The following is a 26,831-nucleotide window of genomic DNA, read 5'->3' as shown; positions in this document are numbered from 1 at the left end:
CCGAATAGTATGAGAAGTATTGAACAGGAACCTTAAGTGTTATATTATGTCAAGGAATAAAATTGATTCAGGTGGAAGTCAATACGGAACCCTAAAATGAAGTTTATACGTTGCAACGACAGACTTGTCAAACGTCTCATACCATATGAGATTGTTAATATATTTTCTGAGTGTGATATGTAATATTTGAGTTGTTGTATTAAAAACAGACGTACCAGGCGAGTTGGCCGTGCGGTTAGGGGCGAGCAGCTGTGAGCTTGCATCCGGGAGATAGTGGGTTCGAACACCACTGTCGGCAGCCCTCAAGATGTTTCTCCGTGGTTTCCAATTCTCACTCCAGGCAAATGGTGAGGCTGTACCTTAATTAAGGCCACGGCCGCTTCCTTCCCACTCCTAGCCCTTCCCTGTCCCATCGTCGCCATAAAACCTGTCTGTGTCGGTGCGACGAAAAGCAAATTGTACAATAAAAAGTACGACTTCTTTTTATCATATTCCTGCCAAATAATTGCAAACAAATACATTTATTTCACAAAACAGCCCACTTGTATTCACATTCCAGCTGTACAAACAAAATTTGTTTCTGACTGTATTAAAATGGCGGCGCGTATCGATATTTTGAATAGCATCGAAGATGAAATGTTCTTCGTTGACCGAAATCGTAGTATTGAAGTTATTGTGGCAAGGGAAAATCCTTTTGAAGATTACGGTGACAGAAAGTTTGAAGAGATATTTCTTCTGTCTAAAGAAACAGTGCGGTGGATAATAGACCAAATACATTACAGGTTAGAATTTTCTACTGGTCGAGATAAACCTGTCTCACCCAAGAACAGACTTTTGAATACTTTAAGGGCACATGCACTGGTGCATTCAACATAGTACGTGAGGACATCACTAATGGACATCACACAATTCTAGAAGAGCATCCACTTCATGCTTGGAAAAATTATGATTCCGTTTGTCGCTTTCCATTTATGCAGTTTTTAAGATCGTGAAGTGGAGGTTATGAATGTAGGCTAAAAGAAAACAGACTGGTCGAACAAACTGAAGCGCATGTGACAACTGGACACACGTGAGACACAATCGATTATCAAGAGAATTTACATATTAATAGCTCTATTAGCATGTTTATCTCTTCGGGGTGCTTTCTTTTGTAATACAGAGAGTTAACCTTGATGGGCGCCCGCGAGGCGGGGCGAGGTGGGGGGCGCTTGCACCCCCTGGAATTCTAAAAAGGTTGATGTTCAATTGTTTGATAACATACCAGATTATTTCATGCCGGCCCGTGGTGTAGGGGTAGCGTGCCCGCCTCTTACCCGGAGGCCCCGGGTTCGATTCCCAGCCATGTCAGGGATTTTTACCTGGACCCGAGGGCTGGTTCGAGGTCCACTCAGCCTACGTGATTAGAATTGAGGAGCTATCTTACGGTGAGATAGCGGTCCCGGTCTAGAAAGCCAAGAATAACGGCCGAGAGGATTCGTCGTGCTGACCACACGACACCTCGTAACCTACAGGCCTTTGGGCTGAGCAGCGATCGCTTGTATTTATTTATTTATTTATTTATTTATTTATTTATTCACGAAGCACAAGATACAGCTACACTGAGCAAATTTCACTTGCACTGTCAACAGACTATTTAACAGACGTAAACTTTCATAATAAAATATAACAAACATAACAAAATATAACAAGATCAGGTACACAGCCTACTAATAACAACTGTCCAAATCGAAAACCATGAGAATGTCCATGTTCATAGCCAAGTCGTCGTGGGTCAAGATGGCGGTATAATCCCTTCACATCAACTTATCTTTAAGAGACTATTTACACACCTCTCGAATACACTTTTATTTGATGCTATATCAAGCTCTTGCCTCCTATTAATATTGTTAAAGAGTGTTGGGAGGCGGGTTAGAAAAGATCGTTGAAGTACTGAGTACTGAGTGTGGGGAATGTGGAGAAGGTGTTTGGTTCTGGTGGAGCGGGAAAGAACACGGAGAGAGAAGAGTAGGGCTGTAGTGCCGTTTAGTTTGGTAGGGTTTGATTATTTCATAAACTGAACTTACTGACAGTCATCTAGCATCTGTTATAACCGGAAATTTCTGTAAACAAAGCTAGTTGCTTTACATCGCACCGACACAGATAGGTCTTATGGCGACGATGGGACAGGGAAGGGCTAGGAGTAGGAAGGAAGCGGCCGTGGCCTTAATTAAGGTACAGCCCCACCATTTGCCTGGTGTGAAAATGGGAAACCACGGAAAACTATTTTTAGGGCTGCCGACAGTGGGGTTCGAACCTACTATCTCCCGAATACTGGATACTGGCCGCACTTAAGCGACTGCAGCTATCGTGCTCGGTGTAAACAATTTAATGTTGCTGACGTTATATTGGTTTTTATATTCAAGAAAATTGTTAATGTGTCTCCCCCCGAAAAGATCCTGCGGGCGCCCGTGTATAACCTTGGTCAAATGCTCAGTTATCTGACGGTGTTTTACAGACCAGCGGTAAACGTTGGTGCGCCGCAAACAGATTCTGATCTGTGTTCACGATATCCTCTGTCATCTCGATTTCTGATAGAGATTGGTGCGCTCCAACGAGCTAGAATATTAGGCCGGTGGCGTGCCAGATGCGACCGTGCCACTAGCGACCGCATAATCTGTAACCGTGCCGGATGCGACCGGCGTTGACAAGCAAATTGTCATTTGATAAGCTGTGTCATCACCCAAGATAAGGCAAGCTAAACGAAGTGCAATGCCATTTCAATAAGTCCTATAAGCAGCTACTGCCCCTACTTTACATAACATTTCTGGGGGAAACTCGTTTTACAACACGAACCATGGTGATGCGTTTACGTCTTTTCCCACCGGGCGAGTTGGCCCTGCGGTTAGAGGCGCGCGGCTCTGAGCTTGCATCCGGGATATAGTGGATTCGAATCCCACTGTCGGCAGCCCTGAAGATGGTTTTCCGTGGTTTCCCATTTTCACACCAGGAAAATGCTGGGGCTGTACTTTAATTAAGACCAGGGGCGCTTCCTTCCCATTGCTATTCCTTGCCTGGTGCAGGTCTTTCTACCTGACTCCCTTGGGTGGCCTGCGCGTCTTGATGTGGGATTATGATAATGAAGTAGGGAGAGATGAAACCCGGTTTCGGCACGTAGCCTACTCCTCTCGAATAATACCAAGGGGTCTGCTCAATGCTTTACGTCGCCATCCGACGGCCGAATCACCATCAACAGCATCATATCCCCTCACTCCATTTGAATACTGCGAAAAGGTTTGGATTTGAATCCCGGCTTTTGGCATGCAATCTAGTGATTATAAACTGTCTACCAACCAACTTTCCTACCCTGCCGGCCAACATTCTGATGGTGATTTTTTTTTTTTTTTTTTTTTTTTTCATCCAGGCTAAGTGGCTCAGACGGTTGAGATGCTGGTCTTCCGACTCCAACTTGGCAGGTTCGATCCTGGCTCAGTCCGGTGGTATTTGAACGTGCTCAAATACGTCAGCTTTGTGTCGGTGGATTTACTGACACGTAAAATAAGTCCTGCGGGACTAAATTCCGGCACCTCGGCGTCTCCTTAAACCATAAAAGTAGTTACTGGGACGTAAAGCCAGCAACATTATTATATTTTTCTTTCGACCAACGACACTCGAACCTGCTAACAATGGTGCCAGACCTTTATTTTAGAAAAGACCAAGTTAGCCACTTATAAGCAATCTGCCACTTAGTGACAGCCCTTAATGCAGATCAATTGTAAGTGATTGATGGGTCGCATCTGGCACGTAACCAATAGGCCTACATAGAGCGGTTATCACGCTACCTTCTTTGAAGTTGACCGCCATGTCTTAAATGTACGCTGTGTTAAAAAGCGAGTGCGGAACGAAGCGGAAAAAGTAGACATTTATACACAGATCATAATCACTAGGTATAACAGATAGGGAATATTTGAGTTGTTGATGAAAATATCGGATGGAAAGCGTAACTATTTGATGCGTACAAGTTTTCCTTAAGCAGAGGTTTCCTACAGAATCGCATGTACCGGTACTGTAACTTAAAACAGAGGGAACAAAATATATACCAGTTTGATTTTTCTTGAAGCAATATATTGTTGAAAATCATTAAATTAATAATTGTTTTATAACAAAGATGTGGACATATCCACACATCTCCAATTTATCAACATGCAAAAGAGTGTAGGGCCCTTTAATGAATTATCATATATTTGGAAGACAACCTCTCTACGTAACATTTTTATAAAATAGACTCGAATTAAAATTTGCAATAAACAAATTGAATTTTATATATTATTATAATAATATATAATCATATTAATAGTCACATTTCTCGATTCGAAACAGCTCTCTCACTCACACGAAATGAAATGGCGATTCAAATGAACCGATACGTATTCTCTGGCTCTGATTCATTCTTCCATGAAAAGCATTAATTTTGTGTACATCTGCCATATGGTTACACCTTTCAAGTCTTACGTAATATCTGCTTTAAGAGAAGTTTTGTCATGCTTGCGTAATGGGTTTTCTCACTGAACTCGGTAGCAGGAAGTAAATTATCGTTACTGCAAAACAACTGCCCTGTAAATGACGACAGAACTTCCAGTCTGTAACTTTAAACATAAGGTTTATGTTACATCCTCCCAACAGCTCTTCAGCCATGGTACAACAGCATGAGCTGGATAAAGAGACTACATTTTATATCTTTCTAGACAATAAGTTCTTTCTTTTCTTCGGAATGCTGAGCAAACATAACCTTCCGATTATCGTGGCACTTAATTTTCTTTCCCACCTCGCAGATGACGTTTCCTACTATGTATTCAACATTTTCAGAGTACTTGGTGAATGACTCGAAATTTGTAGCACAGCAATCATGATCAGTAGAGATGCTGTCATCAGAAGGAAACGTAGTACATAGATAAGAGAAGCGTCACTTCTTGTCATGGGTCAATGTGTCACAGTTAAATACTTCCTGTATGCTGATCTGAATTGCTTCGCATTGGGATTATTTCTGTTTCCTTCCGTATTACGTATTCTAAATTGTCGGTAATGCGTTGGGCGGCTAACGTCTCCTGTCATTAATTGAACACCCGACCTCGCAGAGAAACGGGACAAGGGTTGGACACACACACGCATAGTGTTCTTCAAATGTTCTGAACAGAGAGTACTTTGCAGCTTGGGATACTACTTATCTCTCTTCATGTTATTCACCCACTGCCTAGTCAGCTGTTTGTCTTTTAGTGAGAACCTGTGACGAGAATGTGTCCGTTACAGTGGCGAAAATTGAAATGATCTTTCAATATACGTAGCCTTCTTATAACAGAAAAGAAATACCTTACACAAGAAATAAGATACATTGTTTGTTTTGCTCGAAAAAAAAAAAACGTGCGAAACAGAATGTAGGCATATTCACGCTGCAATAAATAAAGCCAAACTATAAAATAATTTATATCAACGATGAACTTGACCGGATTACTCAGACAGCTCCAGACATCTGTTGTCATACATTTATATCATGACGGCCGTAGTGTTGCTTGCCTCCGCCCGAAGCGCTAATGGAGGTGGTATAGCAACTCTATGTACTGCATTATATTCTAGTTTGTTGATGCACTCGGCCATGAGTGTTCATGTGAAAAAAAAATACCCCCTCTACACCAGCATTATGGCTTGGAATGCAGAAATAAAACTCAGCTAATTCAGTAGTTCTGGACATTGCTCGAAATATTTGCATGATTGAAAAAAAAATGACACTCTCTCTGCATCGGCTAGCTTATTTTTTGTAGCGACCAATCAACTTCCTCCCCCATCGTCTAATTCTTTCTGCACATACTGTTTCAAGGCCCTGCTTGTCAAATAATAAAGAATAATTGATCTGAAGAATACTCAAAGGCAAGCAGTAAATGAGTTGCAGGATTGTGAGCAACCGCATGGGGACCTAGACAGCGGCGGATAATTTTAATTTTAATTACTTTTAATTACTATATTGATGGGGTGATAGTACTTCATGGGGAACAGTGTAAGTACCTAGGTTTCACCGCGCTGTCGATGTCAGTACGCGGAGGATGGCGATCTCAACCACATTTTGTTTAAGTGTTGCCTTTATGATGCTTCTCGCAGCCGCTTTCTATCTGAGCTATGTTATCTACAAGTGCCGTTCCCGACCAGCGCTGCATTGGTGTTGCAAGGAGAAAACAATTAAGTTCTCAATGCTGCGATGGACTTTTTGAGAACCGCGGATATAAGAATTTGACTTGGTGCTCATCGCTTTGTTGCCAGTGTTTTGTTTGTTCTCCCCCTCTTCTCCCGGAAGAGAGATTCAGTGTAGTGTTATGCACTTGAAGAATATGGACGATTTGGTTTTCATTTCTTATAAGTACTTTGCACTGACAATGTATATTTTTGTATGTGTGCTGTGAGTGTTCCTTGTACATGGAGGATGACCAAATGTTGTTCCAACAAAGGGCAATTAAATAATAAAAAAGTTAAGTACCTAGGTGTTAATACAAGAAATGGCCTTCATTGGGAAATATGAGAGTATTTAGGAGTTGTAGTAGGGATGTAAAGGAGAGGGCGTGTAAGTCTCTGGTAAGACCCCATTACAGTGTGGTTCCAATGTATAGGAAAGGCCGCCTGGCCGAGGCGCTAAAGGAGTCCTCGGTTCACCCGGAAGGACGTGGGTTCGATTCCCCGTCAAGAAGTTGTGCACTTCCGGAGGTGCACATGGAATTAAGGTTCACTCAGCCTACACCAAAAATGAGTACCAGGTTAATTACTAGGGGCAAAGGCGGCCGGGCGTAGAGCTAACCACTTTACCCCAATCAAGTGCCGAGGTTACGGATAGTGGAAAGATTTACCTTCCACTCCTCCAGGGGCCTTCAATCAATTAATCACTACTGATCTGCATTTAGGGCAGTCGCCCAGGTGGAAGATTCCCTTTCTGTTGTTTTCCTGGCCTTTTCTTAAATAATTGCAAATAAATTGGATATTTATTGAATATCTCCTTTGGTAAGTTATTTACAATCCCTAACTCCCCTTCCTATAAAGTAATATTTGCCCCAATTCGTCCTCCTGAATTTCAACATTATCTTCATATTGTGATCTTTCCTACTTTGAAAGACACCACTCAAACATAATCGTCCACTAATGTTACTCCACGCCATCTCTTCACTGACAGCTTGGAACATACCACTTAGACGAGCAGCTCGTCTCCTTTCTCCCAAGTCTGTCCAGCTCCAACTTAGCAACATTTTTGTAACGCTACTCTTTTGTCGAAAATCACCCAGAACAAATCGAGCTGCTTTTCTTTGGATTTTGTCCAGTCCTTGAATCAAGTAATCCTGGTGAGGGTCACATACATTGGAACCATACTCTAGTCGGGGTCTTACCAGAGACTTATATGCCCTCTCCTTTACATCCTTACTACAACCCCTAAACACCCTCATAACCATGTGCAGAGAGGTGGTGATTATTGTTTTAAGAGGAAGTACAACTAGGCAACCATCCTCTATATAACACTAATCAGAGAGAAAATATGGAAAGGGTCCGACACTTCGAAAAATGAAGATATCGGCCAAAGGAAGACAAGGGGCACGAAGGGCGTGAAAATGAAAGACTCCCTAGCCCTCGCAAACCTAACAGCGTCGGGGTCAGAAAAGAACAAGAGTTGACCAAGGGAGGTCGGATAGAATAAATGAAAGTGAGAAGCCTGGCACAAGTAAGTGGAAGCAATGCCAGGACTCAGCTGAGGGCCCCGTGGTCGCCAACCCAGGCTCCAAAGTTCAGAGCCCCTGAAGCCCCTTTTAGTCGCCTCTTACGACAGGCAGGGGATACTGTGGGTGTTTTTCTACCGCCCCCACCCACAGGGGGACATGTGCAGAGATCTGTACCCTTTATTTACAATCCCATTTTTTGTGATTAGCCCAATGAAGATTTTTCCTCATATTAACACCTAGGTACTTATAATGATCCCCTAAGGCAGGGCCTCTCAGGGTGCATGCGCGTGGTGCATACACTGTGCACGGTGCAAAAGACGACTTGGCTTGGTTGACCAGAGTGCAGACCCCCCACTCCTCGATTTGGAGCAATAGCGCTTACTTTCTCTTTCCCCACGCCTGTCTCGCTCGCTCCGCCTGTCTCCCTCTGCCCCAGTTGCGCCGTAGCGCTCCAAATCCGGGCTGAGTTGAGCCGAGTATAGCCGAGTAGAGCCGAGCTTAGCCGAGTAGCCCAGAGACGAAGCGTTGATCCAAGTCATGCCGAGCGGCACGGATGCACAGTGCACGGAGCTCTTGCGCCTCGCTCTGCACGCGTGAGATTTTGGGCGTTTGAGAGGCCCTGCCCTAAGGGAACTTTCACTCCACCAACGCAGTAATTATAACTAAGAGGACTTTTCCTATTTGTCAAACTCACACCTCGACTTTTAACCCCGTTTAACATCATACCATTACCTACTGTCCATCTCACAACATTATCGAGGTCACGTTGCTCACAATCTTGTAACTTATTTATTACTCTGTACAGAATAACATCATCTACAAAAAGCCTCATCTCTGATTCCACTTCTTTACTCATATCATGTTTATATATAAGAAAACATAAAGGTCCAATAATACTGCCTTGAGGAATTCCTCTCTTAATTATTAGAGGGTCGGATAAAGCTTCGCCTACTCTAATTCTCTGAAATCGATTTTCTTCATGGCCTGTAAGGAGCTGACTTTGGTTTTTTGCTTCCAGTGTGTGGAACCCGCACCAGGACTATTTCATACGAGAACTGGAAAAGATCCAAAGACAAGCAGCACGATTTGTTCAGGGTGATTTCCGAGAAAGGAGTAGTGTTACGGAAAAGTTGCAAACTTTGGGCTGGGAAGACTTGAGAGTAAGGAGACGAACTGCTCGAGTAAGTGCTATGTTAAGAGCTGTCAGTGAAGAGATGGCGTGGAATGACATTAGTACATGAACAAATTTGAATGGCGTCTTTAAAGGTAGGAAAGATCACAATATGAAGATTAAAGTTCGAATTGAAGAGGAAAAATTGGGGCAAATATTCACTTATAGGACGAGGAGTACGGGAGTGCAATAAATTATCACGGGAGATGTTCCATAAATTTCCAAGTTCTTCGAACACGTTTAAGAAAAAGCTAGGTAAACAAATGATAGAGAATATTCCACCTGGGTGATAGCTCTAATCCCCCTGTGGGTGGGGGCGGTAGGACAACACCCACGGCAGCACCTGCCTGTCGCAAGCGGCGACTAAAAGGGGCCCCAGGGTTACTCTTAACTTGGGAGCGTAGGTTGGTGACCTCGGGGCCCTTAGCTGAGTCCTGGCTTTGCTTCTACTTACTAGTTGCAGGCTCCTTACTTTCATCTATCCTATCCGACCTCCCTGGGTAAACTCTAGTTCTTTTCCGTCCCCGACGCTATTACAGCATTCGAGGGCTAGAGATTCTTTCATTTTCACACCCTTCGTGGCTCGTCTTTCTTTGGCCAATACCTTCATTTTTCAAAGTGACGTATTCATTCCTTTTTTTTTCTCCTTGATTAATTTTATATAGAGGATAGTTTCCCATTTGTACTCCCTCTTAAAACAATAATCACCGCCATCACCAGCACCTGATAGCCCTAAATGCAGATCAACGATGATTTATTTACTTATTTATTTTTTATTTATTTATTGAGCAAAATGGTAATTTATTTTTTATCCGGCATTGTGCTTTTTGTAGTGATAAACTGTAAACTAGCATAGGCTACTAAATATCGTACTTGTATCGACTATTCGCAGTGACCTCTAAAATCTAGATTTTATCATTTTAGTAAATTCTGGTGGGACACCTGTTTTCACACACAGAATGGGGAAAAGCCCCAGTTTTGGGGGCATATGACGGATGCCGGAAAAGTGCGAACACGGAAATTTGCGAACACATCATCAAAGCGGAAATTTGCGCACACTAGGGATTATTTCTACCTGACTAGGGTTTCCCAGGTCTTGGTAAATATTTCGTTGAAGGAAATCTGCGAACACTATCCTGAGAATCCCATCTGGATCAGCTTTCCGATTTTAACATTGTGTTTGCAACCTCCCACACCATGTCACAAACATCTACAAGGTAGTTTTGTAACTATGCGAACAATAGTGGGGATTTCCGCTGCGGCAGGTTCCACCGCCGGTTCGGGGCGCATACCCATACTTTTGTTCATTTTACTTTTAACCTCCATAGCGTTAACAATATTGAGTATAGAAATTGTTACCACGATCAGGGGTAGGCCCTCCGCTCATTATAATGGTTACGCGTACAATAATAATAATAATAATATTTGTTTTAGGCCTACGTCCCACTAACTACTCTTTTACGGTTTTCGGAGACGCCGAGGTGCCGGAATTTAGTCCCGCAGGAGTTCTTTTACGTGCCAGCAAATCTACCGACACGAGGCTGACGTATTTGAACACCTCCAAATACCACCGGACTGAGCCAGGATCGAACCTGCCAAGTTGGGGGTCAGAAGGCCAGCGCTTTAACCGTCTGAGCCACTCAGCCCAGCATGAAAAAATGCTTATGGAGAAAAATTCAAAGTCTGGGTCTGCGAGAGGAATACCGTCAGAATGAAGAATTAAGGTTTCACGTCACCATGTGTGCCGGCACTGGCATTTTTGAAACCGGAGGACGGATGGCTCCAGATTCGTGCGGAAGCTCCCGACAACCAGAAACTCTTCGAGTTTTTCGACTACTTTGTGTATACATGGCTACAAAATGAAGAATTCCCCATCCAAATGTGGAGTTGTTACAGTAAGAGACATAGAACCACGAATGCTGTAGAAGGATGGCACAACAAATTAAATACTATCGTTGGAAGCCCCCATCCCAGAGTCAACATGCTGGTGGAATGTTTGAAGAAGGGAGCGGAACACACAAATTGCATGCATATGAAGTTAGAAATACATCTTGAAGGGAAGAAGGAAAAGAGAAAATACTTGAAACTGGACGACAGGATTGAGAAAACCATAAAAGTATATGAAGAGACAAGAGACATTAGGTCCTGCTTAAAAGCCATTTCTCATATTCAGAAATTGGAATAAATTACGGTAACCCACATGTAAATATACAGTGTAAATATATACGTGTGTAAAAATGACGAAGCCTATAAAAGCAGATTTTAAACGACGAATGTATGAAAAAATGACGAAGCCTATTGAAGGCTGATTTTAAACACGCCAAAATGGTAAGATGATAATTATCATTTTGACAGTCCAAAGCCCGTGTAAAGTGTGATGGAAATCAGTTTCAATAAGTTGTATGGATTAAAGATTTTTTTTTTTTTTTTTTTTTGCAATTTGCTTTACGTCGCACCGACACAGATAGGTCTTATGGCGACGATGAAACAGGAACGGCCTGGAAATGGGAAGGAAGCGGCCGTGTCCTTAATTAAAGTACAACCCCAGCATTTGCCTGGTGTGAAAATAAGAAACCACAGAAAAACAACTTCAGGGATGCCGACAGTGGGATTCGAACCCACTATCTCCCGGATGCGAGCTCACAGCTGCGCGCCCCTAACCACACGGGCAACTCGCCCGGTAAAGATTAGGTTTTTTTTTTTTTTTTACAAGGATCGCTTACATTACAACATGTCTTGTTTCCTTTTTTGAAGATAGTGTTCGCAAATTTCCGACAACGAAATATGTACCAAGACTTGGAAAATCCTGGTCACATAGTAATAATCCCTAGTGTGCGCAAATTTCCACTTTAATGATGTGTTCGCAAATTTCCGTGTTCGCACATTTCCGGACACCCATATGACAACCCTTCAGGTGGGGAATGAATACATGTAGATAGATAGATAGATTGATAGATAGATAGATAGATAGATAGATAGATAGATAGATAGATAGATAGATAGATTTGTTACTTTGTCTTTGAATTTTGAGATCGTGATGCAATTTGTATTTTATTTATTTATTTATTTATTTATTTATTTATTTATTAGTAATCATATACAGGTAAAAAGCACTCAGTTTTACACTAACTGTACCACAATATATAACATTAACTGTAAAAAAACAAATAACATTTAACAAAGAGAGGACTTAATACTAACAAATTCTTTAGAAAGTAAATAAATATAAATAACAAGGGATAAAACAGATTTAATCATGTCCCTGTCACTAGTAATGTTCTGGCCAGTACTGGGTGGTTATCTGGGGTCAGCGTAATGGTAAACAAACTGATGATTTCACTCGGCGCACTTTCATTCTTAGTCAGATCGTTCAGTTCGTTCAACTCTCGATTCTCTGATTCGAGCTTTCCATATCGGAGCTCAATTTTAAGTGTTGAAACATAGAGAGGGCTTCATAAAAGTGAGGCGAAATGTCTGCTTATTTATGCTCTCTATTTCCTGACGGGTAAAGTAATTTCTTTTTTAAATCCCCTTTTATTGTTACACGTCCTTCAGAAAGAAAATTAGATTAATTTATTTCAAATAGTGAAGTACAGCATATTGTCTATGGCTTCTTGGTTGGTCTTATGGGGACGATGGGATAGGAAAGGGCTAGGAGTGGGAATAAATCAGCCGTGGCCTTAATTAAGGTACAGCGTGGTGTGAAAATGGGAAACCACGGAAAACCATATTCAGGACTGCCGATAGTGGGATTCGTACCCACTATCTCCCGGATGCAAGCTCACAGCTGTGCGTCCCTAACCGCATGGCTAACTCGCCCTGTGCCTTCGAGTAATCCCGTGTTCGATTACCGACCGGGTCTAGGATTTTATCTGCCTAAGGTTAATTCCTCTGGTATGGGGACTGGGCATATATATTTGTCTCAATACATCCCCCTGTGGTTGGGGACGGTAGAATAGCACCCACGGTATCCCCTGCCTGTCGTAAGAAGCGAAAAGGGGTCCCAGGGCTCCTAATTTGGGAGCGTGGGTTGGCAACCACGGGGCACTTAGCTGAGTCCTGGCATTAATTCCACTTACTTGTGCCAGGTTCCTTCCGACCTCCCTTGGTCAACTCTTTGTTCTTTTACGACCACGAAGGTATTAGAACATACAGGCCTGCCGAGTCCTTCATTTTCACGCCCTTCGTAACCCTTGTCTTTCTTTGGCCGATATCTTCATTTTTCGAAGTGTCGGATCCCTGTCATATTTTCTCTGAGGTTAGTGTTATAGGCCCTATAGACTATGGTTGCCCAGTTGTACTTCCTCTTAAAATAATTTGGGTTTGTTTTTTACAATTTGCTTTACGTCGCACCGATACATATAGGTCTTCTGGCGACGATGGGATAGGAAAGGCCTAGGAGTGGGAAGGAAGCGGCCGTGGCCTTAATTAAGGCACAGCCGCAGCATTTTCCTGGTTTGAAAATGGGAAACCACGGAAAACCATCTTCAGGGCTGCCGACAGTGGGGTTCGAACCCGAATACTGGATACTGGCCGCACTTAAGCGACTGTGGCTATCGAGCTCGGTTCTTCAAACAGTAATCCACCACCACCTGTCTCAATACATCTCTCAATATACAATACTACCAACCACCACGACAGAAAACACGTAATAGTGAGCATATCTCAACACGTAGGGCGTTAGGAAGAGCATCCGGCCGTAAACATAGGCCAAGTCTATACGAAGCACCGACCTCAGTAAATTGGTACAAATGCCAGAAAGAAAAGATACGATATTAGGTGTGCATATCATCAAGCTAACTACAATATTGTTACGTGTTCATGGGGTAGAAAATAAAAACAACAGAATAAGCTTACAATATTATGGAAAATCTCAACAGTACAGAGTGTTCCAAAAGTTGCGTACCGGGCGAGTTGGCCGTGCGTGTAGAGGCGCGCGGCTGTGAGCTTGCATCCGGGAGATAGTAGGTTCGAATCCCACTATCGGCAGCCCTGAAAATGGTTTTCCGTGGTTTCCCATTTTCACACCAGGCAAATGCTGGGGCTGTACCTTAATTAAGGCCACGGCCTCTTCCAACTCCTAGGCCTTTCCTATCCCATCGTCGCCATAAGACCTATCTGTGTCGGTGCGACGTAAAGCCCCTAGCAAAAAAAAAAAGTTGCGTCCCCCCCTCTACACCTAACTGTGAACTATATGCATTTTCTTGTTGCAGGTGATATTGGTTCGTGAAAATAATGGTCGATGAATCTAACTGAATCTAATTACACCCTGGAGCAACGAACTGTCATGTGTACCTGGGCTCATGAACGGCCTCACACTGGAAAAATTTTGAGAGAGATCCAAAATGATTTCAACATTACATTTAATACAGCTGCACCACCTCAATGTTGCAGTGGGAAAAGAAGCTGTTTAGAACTGGTTCTATGAAAGACAGACTGCGCTCTGGAAGACCCAACAACAAGAGCAGACACCTGTGCAGAAGCTGCAGCAGCATCAGTGGAACGTGCACGTTTGGGAATTATGTAGCAGGGTGGCGTGCCAGATGCGACAGTGCCGCATGCGTCCCGTGCCACTAGCGACCGCATAATGTGTAACCGTGCCGGACGCGACCGGCGTTGTCAAGCAAATTGTCATTTGATAAGCTGTGTCATCACCCAAGATAAGGTAAGCTAAACGAAGTGCAATGCCATTTCAATAAGTCCTATAAGCAGCTACTGCTCCTACTTTACACAACACTTCTGGGGGAAACTCGTTTTACAACACGAAACATGGTGATGCGTTTACGTCTTTTCCGACCGGGCGAGTTGGCCATGCGGTTAGAGGCGCGCGGCCCTGAGCTTGCATCCGGGAGATAGTGGGTTCGAATCCCACTGTCGGCAGCCCTGAAGATGGTTTTCCGTGGTTTCCCATTTTCACACCAGGCAAATGCTGGGGCTGTACTTTAATTAAGACCAGGGCCGCTTCCTTCCCATTCCTTGCCTGGTGCAGGTCTTTCTACCTGACTCCCTTGGGTGGCCTGCGCGTCTGGATGTGGGATTATGTAGGGAGAGATGAAACCCGGTTACGGTACGTAGCCTACTCCTCTCGAATAATAGCAAGGGGTCAGCTCAATGCTTTACGTCGCCATCCGACGGCCGAATCACCATCAACAGCATCATATCCCCTCACTCCATTTGAATACTGCGGAAAGGTTTGGATTTGAATCCCGGCTTTTGGCATGCAATCTGGTGATTAGAAACTGTCTACTACCAACTTTCCTACCGTCACGGCCAATATTCTGATGGTAATTTTTTTTTTTTTTTCGTCCAGGCTAAGTGGCTCAGACGGTTGAGATGCTGGTCTTCCGACTCCAATTTGGCAGGTTCGATCCTGGCTCAGTCCGGTGGTATTTGAACGTGCTCAAATACGTCAGCTTTGTGTCGGTGGATTTACTGACACGTAAAATAAGTCCTGCGGGACTAAATTCCGGCACCTCGGCGTCTCCTTAAACCATAAAAGTAGTTACTGGGACGTAAAGCCAGCAACATTATTATATTTTTCTTTCGACCAACGACACTCAAACCTGCTAACAATGGTGTCAGACCTTTATTTTAGAAAAGACCAAGTTAGCCACTTATAAGCAATCTGCCACTTAGTGACAGCCCTTAATGCAGATCAATTGTAAGTGATTGATGGGTCGCATGCGGCACGGTCGCATCTGGCACGTAACCATGTCGCACACCTCCAATAACTGCGCACAGGCGTCACGTCCGTTCTTCAGGTCTTCATCACTCAACTCTACGCTTCGACGCCAGACACACTCACAAACACGCAGCTCACACACAAAAGCGCAGGGGATTAAGACCGACCGGACTTTCGCCCCGTTAGTCATCTACTGGAATTCAGTTGATCAAACCTTGATTTATTTTATTTGATATTTTATATTAAAATGTTTAAGCAATTCTACACACCATTACAAAAAAAAAAAAAAAACGAAACAATATATTCTAATTTACTGAAATAGCTAATGCCCGGTAAAAAAAACTCAAAATTATGATTCATATTTTAAAAATTCAAAAATAATAATGTAGACAACAATGTAACTTAAGTAAAATATTGAATATTTTCATTTACAAGTTTTTACATTTATATAACACGTAATAAATTGTAATCAAAAAATACGGTTTATAGCGATAGTGTAGAGATAAGACGGTATAAAAGTGAAAGGAAATAACACTTCCAACGCTGATAGTAATTCCTTCTTAGATATTTTTTCAATCTCGGGGGATGATAAAATGGGTGATGAATTTCCTGTTCTAGGATCACACAAAACCGAAGACATTAAACAGCCTAAGAAGAAACTAATGGTATTAAATCCCCTAAGTCTTGAAGAACAACTTCCTCCTGTTAAGGAAGTAATAGAAGCTAATCCCTCAAATTTTATTCTTAATTTCATACCACTCAAAAGTTTATTTGAAGATACTAAAGGAACATCAGAAACAAATATCTTACCTACTGCATTATCTTATACTGTACTTCCCATGTCGAAGACTTCATCAAGACCCTGCATAAACTACACCCCTACTATCAAGACATTAAAAAAAAAAAAGTACCAGACTTTTAAATAAACTACTCACTGCTATAAACGGAGAAAGCAATGGGTCTACCCGAGATCACACAATACAAATAACTGATAAGTAAATACATCTCTTAAAAGCAATCGTGAATTCTTGGATACTGCAGTGGAATATTAACGTATATTATCCTCAATACCAATATCTACAACAACTTATTAATGAACACCAACCCGAAATAATTTGCTTACAAGAAACTAGTTTTCAAGATAACTACGTAGCTAATATGAGACATTTCACAGCATATCACAAAAACCGCAACAATTCCATTCATGCAAGTGGAGGGGTTGCTACTTACACACGTGACAATGTTCCTCAAAGAGAAATACCACTGAAAACCAATTTGGAAGCAGTAGTAGTTACAGTCTTTCCCTATGCATCTGTAATGTTTATTTGCCCAGCAGCCAGAACATGGATTTAAATGAATTAGTAGATCTGATAAATCAACTTCCTAAACCATTCCTCCTCTTAGGAGATTTTAACTCCCATAACATACTTTGGAGTCCGCCTCTGTGGTGTAGTGGTTAGTGTGATTAGCTGCCACCCCCGGAGGCCCGGGTTCGATTCCCGGCTCTGCCATGAAATTTGAAAAGTGGTACGACGGCTGGAACGGGGTCCACTCAGCCTCGGGAGGTCAACTGAGTAGAAGTGGGTTCGATTCCCACCTCAGCCATTCTGGAAGTGGTTTTCCGTGGTTTCCCACTTCTCCTCCAGGCAAATGCCGGGATGGTACCTAACTGAACGCCACGGCCGCTTCCTTCCCTCTTCCTTGTCTATCCCTTCCAATCTTCACATCCCCCACTAAGGCCCCCGTTCAGCATAGCAGGTGAGGCCGCTGGGCGAGGTACTGGTCATTCTCCCCAGTTGTATCCCCCGACCAAATGTCTCACACTACAGAACACTGCCCTTGAGGCGGTAGAGGTGGGATCCCTCGCTGAGTCCAAGGGAAAAACCAACCCTGGAGGGTAAGCAAATTAAGAAAGAAAGAAAGAAAGAAAGAAAGAAAGAAAGAAAGAAAGAAAGAACATCCTTTGGAAGTCTTTAAACTAACACAAGAGGAAGGATAATTGAATGGTCCTACTCACTACGATATCCAGCATGGAACTTTAAGTACTATAGATCTGTGTCTGAGCACTCCAGATGCAGCGACGATATATACATCATCAGCTAGCAAAAGAAAAAAAAAACTGTTTAAGAGGAAGTAATACTTTTTTTTTTTTTTGCTAGTTGCTTTACGTCGCGCCGACACAGATAGGTCCTATGGCGACGACGGAACAGGAAAGGGCTAGGAGTGGGAAGGAAGCGGCCGTGGCCTTAATTAAGGTACAGCCCCAGCATTTGCCTGGTGTGAAAATGGGAAACCACGGAAAACCATTTTCAGGGCTGCCGACAGTGGGGTTCGAACCTACTATCTCCCGAATACTGGATACTGGCCGCACTTAAGCGACTGCAGCTATCGAGCTCGGTGGAAGTAATACTAGGCAGCCATAGTCTAACACAAATCTGAGAAAAAATATGGCAGGAGTCCGAACACTTCGAAAAATGAAGGTATCAGCCAAAGAAAGACAAGGGCCACGAAGGGCACGAAAATGAAAGACTCCGTAGAACTGCATGTTCTAATACCGCCGGGGTCGGAAAAGAACCAAGAGTTGACCAAGGGAGGTCGGAAGAAACCTGGCACAAGTAAGTGGAAGCAATGCCAGGACTCAGCTAACTGCCCCGTGGTTGCCAAACTACGCTCCCAAATTAGGATACCATGGGTGTTAGTCTATCGCCCCCACCCACAGCGGGATGTATTGAGACAAATAGACATACCCAGTCGCCATACCAGAGGAATTAACCTTAGGCAGGTAAAATCCTAGACCCGGTCGGTAATCTTACTCGAAGCAACCGGGCGAGCAGATGTGAACTTGCATTCGAGAGAAAGCGGGTTCGAACCCCAATGTCGGCAGCCCTGAAGATGGTTTTCCGTGGGTTCCCCCTTTCACACCAAGCAAATGCTAGGGCTGTACCTTAAAAGCCACGGTAACTTCCTTCTTACTGCTAGCGCTTTTACCCTCTGTGGGTGGGGGCGGTAGAATAAGAGTCACGGTATCCCCTGCCTGTCATAAGAGGCGACTGAAAGAGGCCACAGGGGCTCTTAATTTGGGAGTGTAGGTTGGCGACCACGGGGCCTTCAGCTGAGTCATGTCATTGCTTCCACTTACTTGTGCCAGGTTATGCACCTTCATCCATCCTATCCGACATCCCTTGTTCAACTCTTGTTCTTTTCCGATCCCGACAGTATTAGAGCACTCGAGGCCTAGGGGGTCTTACATTTTCATGCCCTTATCTTTCTTTCTTTTCTTTTTTCAAGTTGATTTACGTCGCACCGACACAGATAGGTCTTATGGCGACGATGGGACAGAAAAGGACTATAAGTGGGAAGGAAGCGACCGTGGCCTGATTTAAGGCACAGCCCCAGCATTTGCCTGGTGTGAAAATGGGAAACCACGGAAAACCATCTTCAGGGCTGCCGACAGTGGTGCTCGAACCGACTATCTTCCGAATACCGAATACTGGCCGCACTTAGGCGACTGCAGCTATCGAGCTCGGTCCTTGTCTTTCTTTGGCCGATACCTTCATTATTCGAAGTATCGGATCCCCTCCTTTTCTTTTTGTTTTTTTATTAGTGTTATATCGAGGATGGTTGTCTAGTTGTATTTCCTCTTAAAACAGTAATCACCAACACCACTCCTACTCCTACTCCTTGTCTACCCCATCGTCGCCATCTTGCGACGTAAAGCAAGTTGTAAAAGGTAAATGAAAAAGAATCTCGAATGAAGAGATACTGAATCGAATTGTAAGAGGAGGTCGATTTGGCTAAATTTAACGAGAAGGAGAGATAGAATGATAGGACACACCTTAAGACACACCGGACTTGTTCGGTTGTTTTTTGAAGGAAGTGTAGGTAGTAGAAACAGTAGAAATGGCAAGCATAATTAGAGTAGATGTGTAGAGATGAGAAGAATGCAAGAATGTGGAATGTGGCCTGCAAGCACGAACTTCCTGTTCTGCCCAGGCAGATCGGCTCTTATCTGCCCTTATCTGTTACACGAAAACATTGACTCTCACTTTGCAGTTTGCTGGATTACAACTGACAAGAGCGAAGAGCTGCCAGTAGAAGACAATGTAAAGTCGTCTGGGTAGTAGCGGAGTTGCTATAGTAACCATTGCGTCACTGGTTCTGCTGGTGAAAACCCCTTCGCCCCGTGCCTCACCGGGCATGTGCATTCTTCTGATCTCCCAACAATAGTAATGTAGAAGGTTAGCACCGGAGAGGGTAAAGCTGCATCAAAGCAGTCTGTGGACTGAAAACCCAAATAACAACAAGTACCGTGGTAGAAGTAGTTAGTATTTTCATTATTTGTACCACATGTTTTGTATCACCTCTACTTGGAGAAGTACTGACTCTATGGATGATAAAGAATCAAATCAAGACAATATGTCCATCCTATTTTAAACAAGAGGACTTTGAAAGAAAGTCAGTCATCTTCTGCGACAGCCATTCTTTGTGCGGCTGAGTGTACTTAACTGTTAAGGACCACATACACGCGCAGACTTCTGGAATACTTACCTGCACAGACTTGCCTCCGGGAGGCAAGTCGGAAGTATGCAGTTGCCCACACACGCTCAGACTAAATGACTATTTACCGAGGAAGTTGAATACGTCACGCTCAGCTGTTTTCTGTTTAAGATTATGGGCTCGGATGGTTGAAAAATGTATACGGATCGAAATTAATTAGATAGTCGGTATAGAAGATGAGTTGTTATTTGGACACAATTTAGCGCTCTCCACGAAAAAGACGCGCAAAAAATAAATGTCAGTTTTCATCTTTGTAGGTTACCACATTTACATTTTCTGCCGCAACTCTGAGATGGCGCTTTCGTCGCGAAGTCTCCGGCTGAATTCAAGCAGCGCTAGAATGTCAGAGACTTGCCTGCAGACTTTTTGTCGGCAGACTTATCGGCCATACACATAGAGACATGTCTGAAGAGACTGGTTTGTGCAGACTTACCTCCGACTAAGTCTGCGCGTGTATGGGGCCCATTACGGTGTCGTCCCATTTGCGATCATTCTTATCAGTGACATACAAACAGTCAGGTACAGGCTGCTGTGAGGGAATTCCCTACTGAAGAACTGGCGAAACTACGGTACATACTAGGATTCTTACGAATCGTATGTTGAAACTCATTAAATTACTTATACGTACCGTTTGGGACTGATGCGTTAATATCGGGACCAACAGAGAATAAACAGGACTCAAATGAACCTTTTATTTGGAGTTACCAGATGGCTGTGGATTTAAAGGTGGTTAAATGAATTTTAAGAAGTAGGACAAAAATGGGCGTATTAAAACCGTTCAATTTTACACTTCTCAATTTCAAAACAAAGTATTTTGCTGTAACACTTTGCTTCTTCGATCGTGCTATCCTTTTTGGAGCAATTTTAGCTCGTCTCAAACTTGACAGTTAACTTACGCTTTCTTATACAATAGGGGACACTATTAAATTACTGCTTAAATAATGCTCTGACGGTTGAGGCGCTGGCCTTCTGACCCCAACTTGGCAGGTTCGATCCTGGCTCTGTCCGGTGGTATTTGAAGGTGCTCAAATACGTCAGCCTCGTGTCGGTAGATTTATTGGCACGTAAAAGAACTCCTGTGGAACTAAATTCCGGCACCTCAGCATCTCCGAAAACCGTAAAAGTAGTTAGTGGGATGTAAAGAAAATAGCATTACGTTTCTTGATACTGGGTCGGAATGAGATGAGTTTAATTTCTACGGGACGTTTCTACGGCCGGATGCCCTTCATGGCACCAACCTCAGTTGAGGAGCTAATGTGTTATGGTGAATGAAATTGGGTAAGGGGTGGGAGGACACAGCTCTGGCCTACGGATAGGAAGTGTACCGGCATTTACCTGAAAGTGAAAACATTAAACCACAGAAAACCATTCGGAGAACAGCCGACGGTTTGGGTTCGAACCCACGCGTTTCCCGAATGCAGAACTTGGCTCCATAGCCGTAGCGCGTTAAAACGCACGCCCACTCAGCCTACTTTCACCTATATAAATAAAATTATAATTTTTGTCTATACGCTCGGATTAGATGTACAAGATTCCAGAACTTAATGTTAAGAAAATGTTTAGATTAAAATAAGTTGAAAAAATTATAGTTCTATAATGATAGCGCGAAAAGATGAGATTACATTCGGGAAATAGTGGGTTCAAATCCCATTATCGGTAGCCCTGAAGATGGTTTTCCGTGGTTTCCTATTTCCATAAAAAGAAAATGCTGGGGCTGTACCTTAATTAAGGCCACGGCCGATTCCTTCCCACTCCTAGCCCTTTCCCATCCCATTGTGTCGGTGCGACGTAAAACAAACCTTCAAGAGAGAGCAGTCCCCGTGCTGCATGGCAGTTGGAAAACACTGATAGTCTACTGATAATTTTACAGTGGTCGCAAATGGGACACGAACTGGTCTTTCTTCACATTCTTGCTTTCCACGGTAATAGGAGTGATCGCAAATGGGACACAACCACTGTTACACAGTGTTGAGCCCTTGAGGTTATCCCGCCTGACCTGAGTCACGTACATTTAGCAATAGTTTGGAGAGAGAGCTTAAAACTTCATTGTTCCATGGCCCTTCCCAGTGGTGTAGCGCTTAGGGCCTGCATGGCGGCTCCGGAACTCAAGGAGGGCCACACTTTCCATGAGTGAGTGAGATAGTGATTCTTCTTCATCTACTTCTTCTAATACCGTTTTTCTCACGCCTGTGGGGTCGCGGGTGCGAACTGCGTAACACATGTGGATTTGGCCCTGTTTTACGGCCGTCTGCCCTTCCTGAATCCAACCCTATGTGGAGGTACGTATTCTCTATTGCGCCCTAGATGTTAGGCCCCTCTAAACAACAAACATCATCATCATCATCATCATCATCATCATCACTATGATGGTTGGTAGTGTGGTATGTTGTTTGAATACGACAAGGAGAGAGTTGGGACAAACACAAACACCTAGTCCCCGAGTCAGTTAAGATTAATCAGACGCGATTAAAATCACCAACCCGGCCGGGAATCGAACCCGAAACCCTCTGAACCCAAACCGTCGACGTTGATCATTCAGCCAAGGAATCGGACGAGTGAATGAATAACGATTAATTGATTCATTCATTCATTTAGGATTCATTCATTTTACCCGAATACCACTCTTCACTGGAAAGATGATATCACGATGTTTGTATTATTATTAATATTATTATTATTATTATTATTATTATTATTATTATTATTATTATTATTATTATTATTATTCCATCCATTTAAGAAGGCTCGACTTGTGCCGGCATAATGGGCTGACTCGGCCTAAACAAGGAGTCGCCTTGTTTGTGAAACCAAAACCAAACTCCATGGCATTACAGTCCTTGAAAGACGTTGGCCTACCAAGCGACCGCTGCTCAGCTCGAAGGGCTGCAGTTTGCGAGGTATCGTGTGGTCAGCACGACAAATCCTCTCGGCCGTTATTCTTGGCTTTTGAGACCGTGGCCGCCATCTCACCGTCAGATAGCCCCTCAATTCTAGTCACGCAGGCTAAGTGGACCTCGAACCAGCACTCAGGTCCAGGTAAAAATCCCTGACCTGACCGGGAATCGAACCCGGGGCCTTCGGGTAAGAGGCGGGCACACCACGGGGACGGCTTGTTTGTGAAACAGAACAAATAATTACAACATACATATATATGTGCAACAAATGTGCACAAATTATGCATTTAAACACATTTTTATCTGTCCCTTTTGGGAAGCTGTCATTTAGTATCACCGCAATTGCGGTCTGGATCTTCATGCTGTTTGGTGTAACTCAAGAGAAAAGGTCGTTCCTAGAAACTTTCTCACACCCTATCATTATTATTATTATTATTATTATTATTATTATTATTATTATTATTATTAAACTCCATGGCTGACTGGTCAGCGTTGAGGCCTTCGTTTTAGAGGGTCCCAGGTGCGATTCCCGGCTGGATCAGGGATTTTAATCGCATCTGATTAATTCTTCTGGGTCGGGGATTGGGTGATTATGTTTGTCCCAACACTCTCCTCTTCATATTTAGACAACACACCACACTACCAACCAACGAATAAACACGCAATAGTGATTACATCCCTCCGTGAAGAGTTGGCGTCAGAAAGGGCATCCTGCCGTAAAACAAGGCCAAATTCACATATGTGCGACACACTTCGCACACGCGATTCCACACGTGTGGGAAAAGCGGTAATTATTATTTTGTTTTTGCTAGTTGTTTTTACGTCGCTCCGACACAGATAGGTCTTATTGCGACAATGGGACGGGAAAGGGCTAGGAGTGGGAAGGAAGCGGCCGTGGCCTTAATTAAGGTACAGCCCCCAACATTTGCGTGGTGTGAAAATGGGAAACCACAGAAAACCATTTTCAGGCCTGCCGAAAGTGGGGTTCGAACCTACTATCTCCCTAATACTGGATACTGGCCGCACTTAAGCGACTGCAGCTATCGAGCTCGGTATTATTAATAATAATAATAATACTTTACTACTTTGCTTTACGTCGCACCGACACAAGTCATGCATTTGTTCGACAATGAGTTGATTTAAATTCCTGGAAGCTAGTAAGAAGTTGAGGTACTAACAATCAAGTCAGTTTTGAACGAGTTCTCCTTGCGATTAGTTAATGTCAGTTGTATCTTTTACAATGTGATGTTTTCTAAGTTTTGTATATGGTAATTTAAAATAATTCGTGTATTATTTGTGTGTTTTAAGCAAATGATCTCTGCCATTTATAGGTTTTATACAATTACTTTGAGGGCCCCCTCGTTTGTTTTCTTCAGATGGGTCTGGATCAAATGCATTACCCCTCTTGTCCTTCTCTGTAATGCAATTACCTTCTAAAATGTTTGGTTTTAAAAACGAGGCTGTTTAGTTCAGTTACATCAGCAAACTAACCTAAATACCGCGACGCACAACAGAAACACATAGCACCAATTTGATTCATTAACTTGCTACAAAGAATGTAATGGCATCTGCTTCTACTGACCCTCGTTACCCCGACCCTCATGTTCCACATAACAGAAATGCCGATGGTTCATTGAGACAAAGAAACGCCGGCATCTGTCTTTACCTCTCATTGAGAAAACATTCTGCACAAAACCTTCGATCTGAACCTTTCAACAAGTCTTCTTGCAAAGGCACACACTTAGTCATAAACAAACATTAAGTTTCCGCTCTGTTAGAACGCGACATTAATTTCACTGTTAAAAATATTCTTGGCACTGACAGGTAATCGAACAGCTGACATACACAAAGGTCACACAGATAATACCCCCTGCAAAGCGGAATTTTAGTAAGATTTCTGAATTACTCGTTACATTCTGTCCAGAGCAAGCCTGCGCTGAACAGAACCGTAGTTCAAAATCAATACTGACAGTACTCACCAGAAGAAAAGCGCTGACAGTGGATTCGCTGTCTGCCTGGGATTTGGCCGGCTCTCTCGTTTCTCGGCATCCATAACCACAATCTATTCCGGGACAGCACACAAAGCACAGAAAGAGAAAGATATACAAACTTCCTATTTCACTCACACGCTCGCGCGTGATCACTGTTGCATTTGACACGTCTTTTGTAAACAGTTGCGCACGCAAGGAACACAAAACACACACACGCTTACACTTTTCATACCATCTTTGATGAGATGGCGCTAAAATATTGAAATACGGCGGAACTCGAGAGCGATATGTCTGTCCTCTACCACATCTCCCCGGCGTCTGGATCTCCACTAACTCTCACAAGCTGTTATCGGCCTTGGTAGAAGCAAACATTTTCGCCAAGTCACGCAGCGCTCACATTTATGTAACAGCGAGGAAGCACCGTGGCAAAACATCAGATCTGTGTGTTCGTTTCTTGGTTGTGGTACATTTTCTCTAGTGGTTTAATCCAGAAAGCGTGCTAGATTTCCAAGGCTACCGGTACTGTACTTTAGGCAGTAAGGTGAACTTTGAATGGTGCGCCCGTGCGAAGCAAAGACAATGACCTATTCCATTCTGTAAGACCTTGAGCGGAAGGTGTGTGTTTTTTTCTGTCGATTGTCAGTTGACAGCGCGAATCACCAAGCGTCAATCCCCACCATTTTCTTCTCCTCCCAGCCAGTGCAGATATTGTCATTTTGTAATCAGCTTGAGATCACTGGTAAGGTGGTAATCAGTTATCCTCGCAGCTCGACCGCGCCTTGGAGACGTTGCATAGATTGTGATAATGCGACCTTACATAACAGCAGCCAGAGAGATAAAACTTACAAAAATACTAATTCAATATATATATATGTAACTTTAGTTATGTAGTATTTATCGATAGGACCACTAATAACATAATTATTTGAGAATTAAATTTTAGGCCTCCCCTAAACGACCATTTCATTCAGCGTGAATACAATTATTTATGGCCTAGATTATAGCGACTTATTACCCGACTAGGAATACCGATTTTCGTTAAGATAGGACCACTACTAATAACATAAATATTTGAGAATGATATTTTAGGCCTTCCCCTAAACTACCATTTTTCTCAGCGTGAATACAATTATTTATAACCTAGATTGTAGCGACTTATCCCCCAACTTTGGGTACCAATTTTCATTAAGATACGACCAGTAATGACAAATATTTGAGATTTAAATTTTAGGCCTTCCCCTAAACTATCATTTTATACAGCGTGAATACAATTATTTGTGAGATAGATTATATCGACTTATCATTCCGACTTTGCATACCGATTTTCATTAAGATACGACCACTAATAACATAAATATGTGAGAATTAAATTTTACGCCTTCCCCTAAACTACCATTTCACTCAGTGCGAATAAAATTATTTATGGCCTAGATTGTAGCGACTTAATCTCCAAGTTTGCATACTGATTTTCATCAAATTCCCTTTAGCCGTTTTCTCGTGATGCGTGTACATACATACATACATAAAATACGGATAATTAAAAAAGTGCATTTACTTGTTACTGTGGACACGACTGATACAGAAATACCATCCTTTTGAAATTCTGAGCAATTTATAGCCAAAACTCTTATTTTATATATATAGATGAAGGGATATAACGTTTAAAAGTGCAAACTTCCCGTGGTATGCAACATATAGTAGTAAAATATATGAATGAAATACTTCTTCTTTAAGACATATATTTTTAGATTAACACAATTTAAAAAGGAATTCCGTGTTTGTTTTAAAAAAGTACTTGCAGAATTTAGAATGAAA

At 42.9% G+C, this 26,831-nt stretch overlaps 1 protein-coding gene across 1 annotated transcript in view; it reads right to left on the bottom strand.

Moving 5' to 3' along the window:
• Positions 1-25,615, bottom strand: part of LOC136885573 (ATP-binding cassette subfamily C member 4) — a 185,833-nt gene extending 160,218 nt beyond the window's left edge. The window contains exon 1 of the mRNA XM_067158221.2: positions 25,005-25,615. Within this exon, the coding sequence (XP_067014322.2) occupies positions 25,005-25,078 (74 nt within the window). The 5' untranslated portion in view covers positions 25,079-25,615. The remainder of the gene's footprint in view (positions 1-25,004) is intronic.
• Between the last annotated feature and the right edge of the window lie 1,216 nt (positions 25,616-26,831).

The sequence above is a fragment of the Anabrus simplex genome, chromosome 14 (genome assembly GCF_040414725.1).
Source record: "Anabrus simplex isolate iqAnaSimp1 chromosome 14, ASM4041472v1, whole genome shotgun sequence".
In the NCBI taxonomy this organism is placed as follows: Eukaryota; Metazoa; Arthropoda; class Insecta; order Orthoptera; family Tettigoniidae; genus Anabrus; species Anabrus simplex.
The sequence above is the reverse complement of the archived record's forward strand: the minus strand, read 5'-3'. Positions and strand labels throughout refer to the sequence as shown.